General features: G+C 48.2%; 1 protein-coding gene across 2 annotated transcripts in view; it reads right to left on the bottom strand.

Annotated features, from left to right (window-relative positions):
- Positions 1–214: 214 nt before the first annotated feature.
- Positions 215–14,897, bottom strand: part of ETV7 (ETS variant 7) — a 21,977-nt gene continuing 7,294 nt past the window's right edge. Inside the window, exons 3-8 of one of the 2 annotated variants that reach the window (XM_006907325.3) lie at positions 7,700–7,864; positions 7,166–7,291; positions 4,960–5,187; positions 3,449–3,591; positions 1,674–1,774; positions 215–1,563 (exon numbers count right to left, since the gene is read on the bottom strand). In XM_006907325.3, the coding sequence (XP_006907387.1) occupies positions 1,446–1,563; positions 1,674–1,774; positions 3,449–3,591; positions 4,960–5,187; positions 7,166–7,291; positions 7,700–7,864 (881 nt within the window). In that variant the 3' untranslated portion in view covers positions 215–1,445. Of the gene's footprint in view, positions 1,564–1,673; positions 1,775–3,448; positions 3,592–4,959; positions 5,188–7,165; positions 7,292–7,654; positions 7,865–14,897 lie in introns of those variants that run through there. The other variant, XM_015585919.2, reaches the window with a different exon arrangement.

The raw sequence follows: 14,897 nt of genomic DNA, 5'->3' as shown, positions 1-14,897 counted from the left end.
ACCCTTTTTGCCAAGGCCCCAGGACTAAGCCAGGAGTTTTCCTGCTCACGAGCGGTCACGGCTTTGAGTCCCAAAGTCCAAGAATCCTGATCAGCTTCTCCTGTTCGGGGATTCAAGGCCAACTCAGGCTCAGCCAGACAGGGTGTGTGTGTCGGGTGGGGGTGGGGGGTCAGTTCTGACCTGCTCGGGGCAAGAGGCAGAGGTAGTTTCCTCCTTTTAAGAAAGAAGATACAAATCTAAGAAGTTTTATTCCGACTAAGTGAAAACACTCTTTTCCCTTGCTCCTCAACCTCCCCAGGAGGCCCCAGCCAGTCTTGGGGGTTGGGGAGCAGAGAGGAGACAGAAGCATTTTCATGCTTTAGAGCAGTTTTCGGTTTGCAGAGTTTTCTAAGCTAAAACAGGCGAGGTGCTCCTACAGAGCAGGCATACACTAAGCTCTTCGCAAATATTGTCTTCCTAAAGGTTTCTGGCTATACTGTGAGGTCAGTAGAGAGTGGCCTTCCCATTTTACAGACGAGGAACCGGAGGCTCCAGAGAGGTGAAACAAAGTCAGATGGCAGTTACAGGCACAGGAGCACAGGAAGCCACAGGTGGAGAAGGGTGGCAATCTTCACTGGATCATAGTCGCAGAGTCGCCGAAGGACTTTTTCGCTGAGGACAAGGGTTTGGGCCAAGTGAAATGAACCATTTCACAAGAATCCGAGGGCAGAGGGGTAGGGACATGGCCTCTGCTTGAGAAGTGCCCAAGACACTCAGAGGCACTAAAAGCAAACAGGTAAGAGCACTGGGTTCTGGAAAGGCAGCCCATCTCTGCAAGTCTGTCTCTGTTTCCCTGTCTTTAAACCTCATGGGGCTAGTGTGTGAATTGAATAAGATAAAATATAGGTAGGACCCTTAGCACCAGGCCTGCACACAGTCAGCCCTTAAACGTCAGGTATCACTGTTTTCACTATTACTAAGGTTGACAAAGCAATAATCCTTTTGTCCATTTTATGCATCAGCCCCCTGAGGGCAGGTTTCCATGAAATGGTCCCTTTGACAGATGAAAAGGCTGAGGCTCAGTACAAAACCTGTTTCCTTCTTCTGTAAATTGAAGGAGTTAGGCTGGATGCTCTCAGGACCCAGCTACCTCTCTCAAGCTGGGCAGGTACCCAGGGGTAGGACGGGGAGAGAGTTCACGCCTTGTGCCCCTGCTTAGCCCCAGGGCTGCCCTACCCAAAGGATGATGCCCCACAATGTCCCGGATGTGGGCCTCCCAGTTCTCAGCCTGCTCAGGGCTCCAGGCAGCTTTGAGGTCTGACACAACAGCTGTGATCCTGTGAGTGCAAAATCTAGCCGGGGACCCATTATGCTCTGAGAGGAGGGAGGAGGTCATGAAGTTAGCTGCCTTCATGGGAGACTCAGTCTGTCCCATCGGTGCCCGGTGCCTTGAGTTCGCGTGTCTCTCATGGAGAGACTTCCAGCATCTCTTCCTTGAAATCCATCCTGTCCTGCTCCTGGCTCTCCAGCTGCTCCAGGCAGCTGCCCTTGTCCTGGATGGTCTTCCCAGGTATCTTCAGAAATCTGGAATTCAGGCCCCAGCTACAAATCAGCCCTGGTCCAGCTGCGCAGTCTTCCAGCCCACCCAGCCCCAGCGCTCCTTCCCCTTTGCACCTCGGCCCAAGACTACTCACCTGAACAGGAGTTTCTGCCCGGGTTCCTTCTTAATGATATTCAGCTTATAGTAGTGGCGCAGGGCACGCGACATCTTCTCATAGGTCATGTTCACCCGATTCTGGAAAGCAAAGCAGCCACAAATCACCCCCCTACTCCTCAATTTCCACACCTGGAAGAGAACAGTTTGGACTGGGTGGTTTCTTAAGTTCCTCAGCCCAGGATTCTGTGAGGGTGTATGAGAGTTCTCTTGAATTTGGATGGACAAAGGCAGGGAAAGTTTGAGGGAGAAATAATGAGATATTTCTCTCACCTGCCTAACTGAGAACCATAGGGCAGGAATGAATCACGTGTCGTTTTTAAGCAGAGAACATCACAAGTACTAACAAATATATATATATATATATGTGTGTGTATATATATATATACACACACATATATATATACACACACATATATATATACATATATATATGTGTGTATATATATATAGTTGGAAATGTAATCAGAGAGACAGCATGATGAAGGGGACAGGAGGGCCTTGCTTTTTCCTCTCTCTCTCTGGGGAGTGGGTGATGCAGAGTAGGAGCAGAGAGGCTGGGCTTTGGTGTCAATTCAAGCCCCAGTTCTACCATTTGGCAGCTGTGTGACTTCGGACAAGTTTCTTTACCTCTCTGAATCTGTTTCCCCAGATATAAAGTGAGGATAAAAACATCCATCTCATGAGTTTGTTGTAAGAATTAAACTGCTAATCCATGCGAGCCCTTAGCATAGTGCCTGACATGTAGTATGTGGTCATTAAATGAAATTACTACTCTCTGAGCCTCATTTTCCCTCCCTGTACTATACAGGGATTAGACCAGATAAGCATGTCCAAACTGGAGACGTTTGGATTCTTCCAGCCACCAGCACTACTGAGAGGAAATAAAATAGAGTGGAGGAGAGAACTATGTGGTCTGGGTTCAAGTCCCTGCTTTGCCACCTTCTGGCTGCAGATTCTAGGACAAGTTGATAAACCATTCTGTGCCTCAGGTTCTCATCTGAAAATACCTACCCTCACGAGGTTGTTGTGAGAATTAAATGAGTTAATACAGGTAAAGCCTTCAGAGTAGTGCCTGCCAATCATATGCTATACCATTTTAAGACATGTTACATATTGCAGATTATTATTATTGTTAATAGTTTTCTTTAAAAGGCTCATTCTTTTCACTTAAATGAATGAATTAATTTATAGATAAGGACACTTGCTTTATATCACCACTGTAAATGATGAGATCAATACAATAGTTAAATTTTTTAATCCTAATTCTTACTAAAAATATATATATATTAGAATCCCCTGGTGAACATCCATTTAGGTATGGGCATTTTTTGCATCATGGATGCTGGGCTCGGTCGTTCCCAGGCCTTCCCAGCCTTGACACCAGATGCTCCTGCATGGCCTGAGACCTGGATTTTTGTCTCAGATTACCCTAAGGAACCATCTGGCCTAACCACCCCACAGGGTATGCTGACAAATCCCTGTACATGTGCTTTGAAAAGTTCAAATGTTAAACGAAAGTGGAATTAAGAGATTAGAAGGCAAGACTCCCAAGTTCCGGAGATAGTCCCCATCTTCAAGAAATAACTGTACCTCAGGATCTCCCAAAATAAACTGATCCCAATACTTCTAGGGCTGCTGGTGAAGCCCCCATCAGTTGAGGACTGTCCCCAGTGCTGAGGGGTCCACTCTGACCCCCTGCCATCTCCTCTTCTGGATTTGTTGAGACCATCCCGCCTGCTGGCTAAGGTTCACCTTGTGGTTTCCCCAGAGTTTGGCGAGCCCATTAGGATCCACAACTCGAAAGATCTTGGCGTTCTTGTCTTCCCACCTGATGTAGGACTCGTACCTAGTGTCAGAGAGCAGCTGGTACACGTAATCCCACAGCAGCCGGCAGTCTGCAATCGAACACAGGGGTGCAGACAGGGTGCTTTCCTGGGGCTGGGAGGACGGGCATTAGAAAGGCACTCTGGGGTCCTTGAGGCTAGAACCCAGGCATGCAGCAGGATGGTGAAGACGATGGTATTAACAGAAACGGGGGCCTATTACTTGTTGTCTCATTCAATTACCCTAACTCCAGAAGGTAGCTGCCTGTATCCTCAGGGAGAGATGAGGCAATGGGCTGAGAGAGGTACAGATATGTCTTAAGTCACCAAGCTCCTAGGTGGCAGGCAGTGCAGGGAGTCTAACCCAGCTGTGCAGACACAAAAGCCTCCCTCAGGGCCAGGTAGTAGGGGCAGGGGGCTGTGGCCAGAGCCCTCTCTGCCCCCGGCCCAGTCACTCAGCCCCTTGGGTCTCTGTTAACTCAAGTTTGTTATGTCCATACTCTTCACTCTCCCTAATGGGAGGTTCAAAAAAAAAAAAATCAACGTGCCATCGTGGGGGGCAAGTGGCAGTGGGAGCCCGAGAGCGCTGAGGGACCGGAAGTCCCACAAGCTGGGCCTCCAGCCAGTTTTCTTATGGGATGATGTGAGGATGAAGTAACATAATAGACAAAAGGAAAAAAAAAAGCCCTAGCACAGTGCCTGGTACAGAGTAAGTGCTCAAAGAACGTTAAGGGTTATTATCAAAAAGATCGAATGATTGTGTTTTAGTGCTTCCCAGTCATTTCCAACCCAGAAGCCTGGCTTCTCCCTCTGGGGTGTCTTAGAATAAGTATAGTGGCCCCACCATGGCTCATCTGTCAGTCTGTCTGCTTGCCTGTCTGTTAGTCAATCCTTTAATAACAAATCTGAAGTGGAAGTATATCATCCCGTTAGAGTTCAGCTCTAGAGTCAGACTACCTGGATCCGCATCCCTACTCTTCCACTTACCGCTGTGTGAACATGAGGAAGTCACTCACACTTCCTGTGCCTCATTTTTCTTATCTGTAAATGGAGTTGATAATAATACCAACCTCAAGCGTCATTGTGGGATTAAATAAAGGCCTTAGAATCATGCCTGGCACATAGTAAGTGCTCGACTATTTAAAAATAAATAAATAAGGCTTTAAAGGCAGGGGTGGCCAGCAAGGGGGTGGGGGTGGGGGGGTGTTGCTACTCCATGCTACTCTGACTGACTATGACTTGCCAATCCCAGGCAGCACTGCCCACTGTGGCCAGATTACGGCCAGCATACAGGACAGTCGCTCAGAATCCCTACGGCTCAGCACAGACTTTCTCATCACCAAGACCAAAACCACCCTCCTCTTTGTCACCTGTGACCTCTCTGGGACTCGGTCTCAGCACACCTCCCTCCAGGTCAGGGGAACACAGCCTCCTACTCACCTGCGATCCTGCCGTCGATGGGGGCCTGTGGCACCGTGGGGAAGGAGCAGACTCCCTCAGCCCTGCAGCCGAGCTTCACACAGTGAGATAAGCTGAGGGACTCCTCTCTGCCGAGGGGCCACCTGTCCAGGCCAGGGGCATCCAGGTGGCTCAAGGAACTGGCAAGCCCCAGGTCTGGTGGCTGCTGCAGGAGGCCCCTTTGGAGGGTGATCTGAGAGAGCCTGGTCCCTGTTGCCGGCAAATGAGCACCAGTGATTCTGTGGGCCCACAGCCTCCCCCATACCATTCCCCCTAAATAACATGCCTGGGAGCCTCGTGGGACAGCACTCCTAACACTCTTCCTCTACCCAGCCCCCGGTTAGAAGGTCAGGGATGCAGTGGAGGGCATGGGTGAGGACCAGACAGCCCAGGTGCTAACCCCAGCTCCCAGATAGGTAACTTCACCTCTCAAACCTGTTCCCTCATCTGTAAAATTGTTGGCAAAGCCAAGGGGTGGCAGAGCCAGGTCCAGAGATCAGGTGCCCTGTATCTCAGTCCAACATTTTCTCCATACACCCAATAAATAGTTATTGGGAACCCCCAATGAGCCACGCATTGTTCTAAGGAGCTTGGTCACACATCACTAAACCCCAAAATAGCCCCTTGTCCTCATGGAGCTTATATTCTAGCTGGAGATGTGGGGGGAGGGGGGGGAGATAAATGGTTAAAATAAAAAAGTAAATAGAAACAGTATAAAATATGGGGGACAAAAATAATTATAAGGCAGATAGAAAATGTTTGCAAAGGCCTCACTGAAATTTGAACAGACACCTAAAGGAAGTAGATCAGTGGTCCCCAACCTTTTTGGCACCAGGGACCGGTGCTTCTATGAGAATCTAGTATCTGATGATCTGAGCTGGAGCTGAGGTGGTGATGCTAGTGCTAGGGAGCGGCTGCAAAATACAGATGAAGCTTCGTTTGCTCACTTGTTGCTCACCTCCTGCTATGCAGCCCAGTTCCTAACAGGCCACGGACCAGCGCTGGTCCACGGCCTGGGGGTTGAGGACCCCTGAGGTAGAGGAATAAGTTATGTGGGTATCTAGAGGAAGGAATGCCAGACGGAGGGGACAGGAAGTACTAAGGCCCTGAGGCAGGAGTGTCCCTGGCTTATTCAATGAACAAGGAGGCCAGGGTGGCTAGAGAAGCATAAGCAAAGAGGAGAGGGGTGGCAGAGGATGGCAGAGGGTGAGGAGCTCATTTTAAGGACTGTGGCTTTGACTTTGAGTATGATAGGAGTCATTGGAAGATTTTGCGCAGAGAAGTGACATGACCTGACTTATGGATCTCTCCGGCCGCTCTGTTAAGAATAGGTCATAGGAGATCAAGAGTGGAAGCAAAGAAACCAGTGAGGAGATTCAAGTCTGGGAAAAAAAGAAAACGATCAAAGATAACATCCAACATTTTGCCCCAAGCAATTAGGAAAAAGAAGAGCAGGATTTGGGGGTGGGAGGGTGGGGAGAGGGCAGGAATCAAGTCTTTGCTTTAGAAGTTGAGTCGCTGTTAGGGTTGAGATGCCCATCAGACATCCCAGAGGAGGTGCGGAGCAGGCAATGTGGGGCGCTCAAGGCTGGAATTCAGAGAGGTCCACGTATACATGGGAATCATTGGCACTAGATGGTACTTAACTCTGAAGACTAGAGGAAATTACCTAGGTCTGAGTGTAGATAGAAAAGAGGTCCCTGAGTCCTGGAGTACCCCAACATTTAGAAGTAGGAGAGAAGAGGAGAAACCAGGAGACTGAGCAGAAGTGATGAGTACAGTATCCTAGAAGCCAAGGGAAATTTGCTGGATCAAAGACTGTGAGAGGTCACAGCAAGTAAGGATTCATCCCTAAGTTCAGGTCCCTGGATCCCCTGACAAAAGTGGTTTCCATGGAGAGATCAGGAGGAAAAGAAAGAGACACCAAACAAACAACCCTTTTCTGCAGAGGAGAGCAGAGAAATGAGGAAGCGAGAGGTAAGGCCTCTTGGCCAGAGGGCTGCAGCACCCCAGGCGGCCAGGGGTGTCCCAGAGGGCAAGAGGTGAGGGCTGAGGGGACAGGGCAGGGGGGAGATAGAGAGCTCACCACATCTCTGCCTCTTTCATTATTTTGCCTGGAAGAAGCCCTGCCGTCCCAATAAGGCCAATTTGGGGAAGGGTCTCAGAGCTCTACCAAGGGCCTCCTCACCTTGCATGGGGTAGGGGCAGTGCTGAGTGGGCATCTTCTGCCTGAAGGCACTTCCAAAAATGGGCCCACATACCAGGGCTTGCCGCTGGGTCTTGATGTACTGGAGCAGCTCATATAGGACATCACCTGGGGAAGGAGATGGGAGGGGGACTGCTGGCCAGACTGGGTGGGGAAAGCTGGCCACATTCCACTGCAGTCACCTGCCTCCCAGGTGGCATGTCTTGTCACCAGCTTCATGCTGATGGAGATGAGAGGCCATAGGGCAGAAAGGGGTAGGGGAGACGAGGGCCACAGGGAACGAGAGGGAAAAGTGAGAGCGGGACAGACCCCTGGGGCTCTGCAAAACAGCAGCCAGATTGACTCTTCCGCTGCAGCTCTAGCTAGGAAAACACTAGGCAAACATTTATTAAAAAGAGAGGTGTCTGCAGTGCTGGGAGGTGAGCATGATCCTCCAACCAACACGCCCTCCATCTCCCTCCCTGGGCCTACCTGGGTTTCCATCGTTCTAGAGCAAAGCCAGTGAGTTTCCCAGACCTGAACCTGGCGCGCGGAGCCGGAAGTCGTCCTTGGTGAGGATGCAGAGGGCACGGCCATTCATCTCGAAGCCATGCTCCCGGGTGCGCTGCAGCGAGTACTCCTGCTCGGCCCAGCGCAGCCAGTGCAGCACATCCTCCCTGCTCCAGAGCGCAGGCTGGATGCCTGTAACAGCAAGGGCAGGGGCTGAAGGAAGGGCATGGGGATGGGGCAGGACTCTTCTCCATCAATCTTGCATCCTACTTCAGGCCTTTGCTTGAATGTCACCTCCTCAGAGAAGCCCACCCTGAACACTCCATCTGAGCAGATGCTCACTCTCCTGTCCTGCCCCCCACACCCCATCATTTTCTCTGTCACCATGTCCTATTCTTTCCCATCCTGGCACATTACTTTCTTTGTAATTACACTTTACATTTGATATAACTATATGTTTATCATTATCTACGCGTTATGTATGTTATTCGCTTATTTAGTTTCGGTGCTCCCTCCCAACCCCTGGCCTGTTTTCCAATTATTCATTCAACATATGTTTAATGTGCCAGGCACTGGGCTGGGCACACTCCTGTATGTATTCCAGGACAGTGCCTGGAACATAGTATGCGCTCAATAAACACATGCTGAATGACCAAACAATCCTACAAAGAAGTTGTTATTGTTACTGTTTTCCAAATCAGGAAACTGAGGTTCCCAGGGGTCAAGTGACTAGCCCAAGGTCACACAGGTAGCACGACATATAGCCAGGTCTGTCTAGCTGCCGTATGCTTCTATTCTGCTGTGCCAGCTCAGACCTGGCTTTGCTCAGGGGGCAAAGGAGTTTCCCGCATCCACCTTCGGTTCATATGTTCTTATCTGCCTTCTCTTATTCCCCCTTATGCCTCTACTCTGCCTTGGCTATTATACTCCTAATGCCAATTGTTAAACTCACTAAACTGGATTGTGTTTAGCAGAGCCACATTATGACTCTCGTGAGCCCTTGGAACGCTTACCTTCATGGGCCACTTTCTCCACTAAAGAAAAACATTTTAAATTATATTTTATGACTGCATCATGTACTCGTTTATTCATGCAGCCAATATCTAAGGAGCACCGGCCATATGCCAATTCATTTGCCACTGCTGGGGCCACAGCACAGAGTGAGGCTGGCAGGAGGGAGGGACCCCAGCAACCACCAGCTGTCTAATGACAATCTTGATTAACAGCACAAAAGAGAAGTGCACTGTGCAACAAACGCACAAAGCAGGGCACCGTAGCCCGGCTGGGAAGGCAGGAAAGGCTTCCCTTACCTGACTTTGGGGTCTAAGAGTGAATAAAAAGGAAGAAAATCTGAAACTGACCAAAAAAAATTATTTAAAGGGAAAAACAACTGATCTTTGTGCCACAAAGCCATGTAATCGAGATCTAATGGTATTACGCTAGAATTGACAAGTATCATTGGAAAAGAAGGAACCCAGAGATGCGTGTGTGTGTGTGTGCGCGCGCGCGTGTGTGTGTGTGTAAAGTTAATATATGACAGAGGTGGGATTTTAATTTAGCAGGAAAGGATAGTTAATTTAAGTTATAGTAAAACCATAACTGGCTCTCCATGGGGAAAAATGGTATTTGGACACTCACCTCCCACCATTCACAAAAATCAATTACAGATGAATTAAGGCCTAACGAATAGAACAATGGAAACCTCGATAGAAGTAGAAATAAGAAACCATATGAACTAAACAAAAGTAGGGGCGACCTCAACTATGACAGGAAACTCAGAGGCTATAATAAAAATGAAAGACACATTTGGCTACATCAAATTTGTATGTGTGGCAAAGATACCATAACAAAACTAAAATAAAACAGATTTCAGAAAACTATTTGCAGTGCAAATGAAAGATAAAAGGCTAATGCCTATCATAGGTCAAGAGCACCTCTGAAATTTTAATTCATAGTAGAGCAGGATTAACACTTTAGGCCTGGTAATTCTTTGCTATGGGGCTGTCTGGAGCTTTGTAGAAGGTTTAGCAGCATCTCTGGCCTCGGCCGGCCTCTACTTGCTTGATGTCAGCAGCGCACGCACTTACACACACACACACACACACACACACGTTTGTGACAACCAAAAATATCTTCAGACATTGTCAAATGTCCCCAAGGAGAGGGAAGCAAAATCACTGCCAGTTGAGAATCTCTGCAGGCGAGCAGATTCACTAATAAACATGTGAGAAGACATGTCACCTCAGTAGTCAGGGACAGGCGCATTCACAGAAGAATGAGACATCATTTTAATAACACCTACACCTGGCAGAATGCACGGAAAAGGATGCCTTGTTGGTGGAACTAGGAATTTAAAGCCTCTGTAGGAGATCGGTCTGGTGATAAGAAAGTGAGACAGAAAAGCTTTATGGTGTACACTTGGAGACAACATGGTGGTGACATTCAGGAGGTGGCCTACACAGCCAGCCAGGGCTTCCAGGCTCTGGCGCCAACTGGTAATTGAATTTCTTGCAGCATTGTCTATGTCATGGTATTTGAGGCTGTCAGTTTGAAAACTCAAAACTATGATTCCTGTGTTTGGTCAGAGAGTGGAGATGAATTCCACCCCTCTCTGGCTATTCTGCCTCCATGAAAACACTACAACTACACTAAGAGGGGAAAACCCTGAACTTTGCAGACATTATCAACCACAGATGTGGTCCTTCTCCCAGGTCCGCAGAGATGGTCAGGGGACTTCCCAAGCTGTTTCTCAGGGACCCTGAGGTCACACACAGCCCACAGTAGCACTTGAAACCTTGAAGCCTGTCATTTCCCTGGAGTGTAATTTGGTTTTTCTTTCATTATGTCGTGCACACTGCTACCCTCACCTTTCATCCCACTGCTGCCAGTACCTCCAGTTCAGTGATAAATAAAAGGGACTTTTTTGTTCCCCGTGTCATCAAAGAATATTAAGGTCAAAAGTCTTTTCGAATAGGACTTGTGCCCTAGAAAAGAACCAGGTTCCAAACAGTGAATCAACTGTCTAGCTTGGACCAATTTCCCAAGTTCAGGGTTTGGGTTCCCGCTCAGCCCCTTACCAGCCAAGTCACCTCAGATAAGCCACTCAACTTCTCTCAGCCTCAGCAACCCCCTCTGTGAAATGGGATGATAACACTGCCTCTCTGGGCTGCTGGGCTGTTTGAGGGGCAGCATGGTGCTGAAGTTAGGGAGCCCAGACTATATACTGTACAAATTATATCGAGCATTCCCACTCCTAAGTAAAGACCTGAGAGACATGGTGAAAGCATCCACCAAAAAGCATGTATGTAAATGTCCCCTGTGGCTCTGTTCACGACAGACAAGAACTGGAAACATCCCAAATATCCACCAGCCAGAGAATGGACAATCAAACTGTGATGATTTCATGCAAAGGAATGCTGCTCAGCAGTAAACAGAAAATACAAATGAGTGCTCACGACACGGATAAAGCTCAAAGATACTATGTTGGGGAAAGAATCCAGACATAAAACTAAGATCAAGAATAGATAGTGATAATCTAGGGAGAGAAATCCAAAGAGCGGTCGCCCTTTTGAGGGAAATCGACTGGGAAGAGACACAAGGGAACTTTCTAGAGCACTGGAAATGCTCTAGATCTTGATCTACATGGTGGCTACACGGGTGTATACATAACTAAAAATTCATGGAGTCGTACACTTAAAGTTTGTACTCTTGACTGTGTGCAAGTTATATCTCAAAAAAAAAAGTAAAAGTAAAAACATACAATAACAAAAAGTACCAATGATGGCGCCAGGCCAGCCATAAAAGATGAGATCTAAATGACTGTGTCTTTATTTCCTCATTTGAGGAACAAATAATACCAGCCACACAGGGCTGTCATGAGAACTCTACAACAGATTCCATTTAAAGTCTGGTATCTGGCACGTGGCACACGCTTTCCGAGACAAACAGAGCTTGTAATGTTAGATGAGGTAACACGTGTAAAATGCTTGGCACGGGGCCCAGCACACCTAACAGCTCAACAGATGCTGGTGAGCATTACCTCAGGTGTCCACCCCACTATCCCAAAGCCTAACCTAATGACTGGGATGGGCCTAACTGGGTCCCCGCTTACCAAGCTAACCAAATTTCTGGGGCTTTACCTGCAGACCAGCCCAGGGCTTCTCCCTCTGTCAGCAATGATCCACTGTATCTTCAGTTCCTTCACACCAACCACCTTTGTCTTTGTAGACGCCAGCCAAATATCGCCTTACTCTGCTTTCCCAAGACTTGCTCATTGGGGATTTCCACCTTGGCCAGCCCCTACTTTCTGGACAGATCTAGACAGAGCCCCCACTAGCTGGGGTAGCCAGAGGAGCTGACTCTCCAGGACAGAGTGGGAGGGCTCAGGCGTCTCCCTGAAGAGTCAACACTCCATCCCTCACCTCGGATCAGGGCTGGAAGTGGGGGCTCCCCTCCCCCTATCAGCTGTATTGCCCTCCACTGCCCTTATCACTGGGCTTAGTGTTTCCTCAGGCAGGCACTGCATCCTCCACTAGAATGTCAGCCCCACGAGCCACAGAATTTACCAGTCTGTCTCTCCAGCATCTCCAGCACCTAGAGCTATGCCTGGCACAGAGTAGATGCTCAATAAATATAAATTGCCTAAATGAGATTGCTGAGCAAATCAGCATGGGCCAAAAAGTCCTCGGCATCCTGACCAAGCCCTTATCCAGCCCTGAGCCCCACCCCTACCAGATCTTTCTTCCCACAGCATCTCTTTCACACTTTTGCTCAAAAAACTAAAGTGGCTCCCAATTATCAACCCCATCAAGTCAAAATCCCATTGCCCTGGTTTTGAGATCCCCTCAAGCTGCCCCTCCCCACCTGATCAAGGCTATTTCCTGCTATTCCTCACCATACGCTGCAGATTACTAGGTCTAGTGACCTCCGGGAGCACAGAGCTGGACCAACCTTCAGCAACTCAACCAAAACTAACAGCTGGCTTCTACTTACCTGGCAGGGCCTCAGAACGAATACAGGAGACAATGTACAGTGCTTGGTTGGTCTCCTAAAAATGGGAGCTGTCATCATCCGATGCTGGAAGCTATTGTTCAGATTGAGTGACAGCTATGGGGTCTGAGGGATGTGGGTTCAAATCCCAATTTAACCATTTTACTGGTGGATGACTATAGACAAGATAATTCACCTCACTCTAAGGCAGGTTTTCACATCTGTAAGGTGGGGATAATAACAGAATCTACTTCCCAAGTCTACTGAGTACATTAAATCAAATGGTGTATCTGACATGCCCAGCACAATACCTGGTCACAAGTAAAAACTCAGCAAATGGCCTTTGTCATGATTATTAGCATTGTCATTGCTGAGCCCGCCTAAAAACAAAGGGACTAGCTTGTTTCTCTACCATGATGACTGTGACTTAGCGTTAACATTGTCCTTAGTTTATTGTGTGACACTGTCTGTCCAGAGGCCCCTCAAATCTGTCACCCATTGCTTGCCCTGGTTGTCTTGGCTGGTACTGCTTTTCTTGATAATCACACTTAGCTTTATGGTCATCACTAGTCGATGGCGGGCGGGGAGGGGCAAGCACATCCCAAAGGAGGGGTCTTTTCCATTTGCACAAAGATGCATATGGCCTAGCCCAGGCCCTGAGTTTAGAGGGGGAGGCTCTTTGTCCTCAAATTGTTAGTTCTAGGATCTCCCACCTGTTTGCTATTTGCCATATTCCCTTTCATTGTCAGGTGATGACACCACTGTCAACACTCACAGCTTCTAGAACCTTCACTTCTAGTCTCCATTCTCCCCACTCCACCCTGCCTCTCTCTTTTACACCTGCCTCTCTCTAACTTATTGCTCCTAATATGCCATGATCTAGGGCAGCATTTCTCAAACCATTCTGACCTCAACCCACAGTAAAAAATATGTTTTATGTCATGACCCCGCTCCCGACACACACACATATATATAACCAAAACAAAATTCATGAAATACCTCTACTATTTATGATGTACTCTGATAAACGCCATTTCATTTTGTAAAAATACTTATCTTGACCCACAAAATTGACTCACCTCCTTAGTGAGTTTTGACCAGCACTTTGAAAATCACTGTTAGGATTTGGCTGCATGAAATGAGGTCCTCAAATGCATTTCCAGCAGCAGCAGCACCTGGGAGCTTATTAGAGCTGTGGAATCTCAGGCCCCACCCCAGGCCTACGGAAGCAGAATCTGCATTTCCACAAGCTCCCAGGAGATTCATGAGCACATTAAAATTGGAAAATCCCTGGTTTAGAATACCAGGAAGGCACACTTGGTATCTATTAGAATAAGTACCCAGGACTCCCTTCTAAGTGAAGGATGTGAACTTTAGCAGGAGCACGAAAACTCTGTTGTAGCTCCTTTAGGACCCTTTGTCCTTATTTATACTGCTAGAGTTGCAGCAAGGTACCACCCCTCTGCCTGTGACATCTGAAAATCTAACGTGATACTAGATATCTCTTCCTGAGGCTTAGTCACAACTAGGAGCTTTGAAAATCAATGTCGAAACACAAAAATATCTCCATCCCTCTACATCCGACAATGGGAAGTTCACAGAGCTTTTCCTCCAGGAATAAGCTCCTAGAAAACGAAGAGACTCGGGACCAGGAACTAAAAGCCTGGGTTGAGGTTCCAGCATCACAGATGACTCTTGCTCTCAAGCAGTCTCAGTTTCTCTGTCAGTGAATGAGGCTGTGCTGGTCATCATCTCTAAATTGCCTCCTCTCAAAATTCCCCCCAGTTGTCCCTTGAGGTGACATCATCTCCTCCTAGACTCATTCCCCTGTGGCCTCAGCCTGGGTCCTGCAAGTGGTCATAGGGCCTGCACTGCCTCCATAGCTTCCAACTCACCCTGGCCTCAGGCAGACCCTCCGGGCCACAGGCCAGGGGAAGAGGGTGTGAATCCTCTTTCACTCTCCACTTCCAGAGGGACACGTGGTCGTGAGTCTCCTTTTGTGAGTGGGGGACACTCTGTGAAGCTCTTGTGGATCAGGCCCCTCCACCCTAGACCTCCTCCTGTCACTAGACATCACAATCGTCCTCGTCCTCGGAGTGGACTTTCCACTGCTCTACTGCACATCTTTGTCAGGCAAATAAACACAAAGTGAGCTCTACAGGGAACTAGCTTGTGTGCTCCACTTGGCACTGACTCACAAAGCTAAACCAGATTTGTTTTGTTTGTTCACCTTCCT

Source organism: Pteropus alecto, unplaced genomic scaffold (assembly GCF_000325575.1).
Source record: "Pteropus alecto unplaced genomic scaffold, ASM32557v1 scaffold202, whole genome shotgun sequence".
Classification (NCBI taxonomy): Eukaryota; Metazoa; Chordata; class Mammalia; order Chiroptera; family Pteropodidae; genus Pteropus; species Pteropus alecto.
Note: the sequence above shows the minus strand (reverse complement) of the source record. Positions and strands in the feature narration are given on the sequence as shown.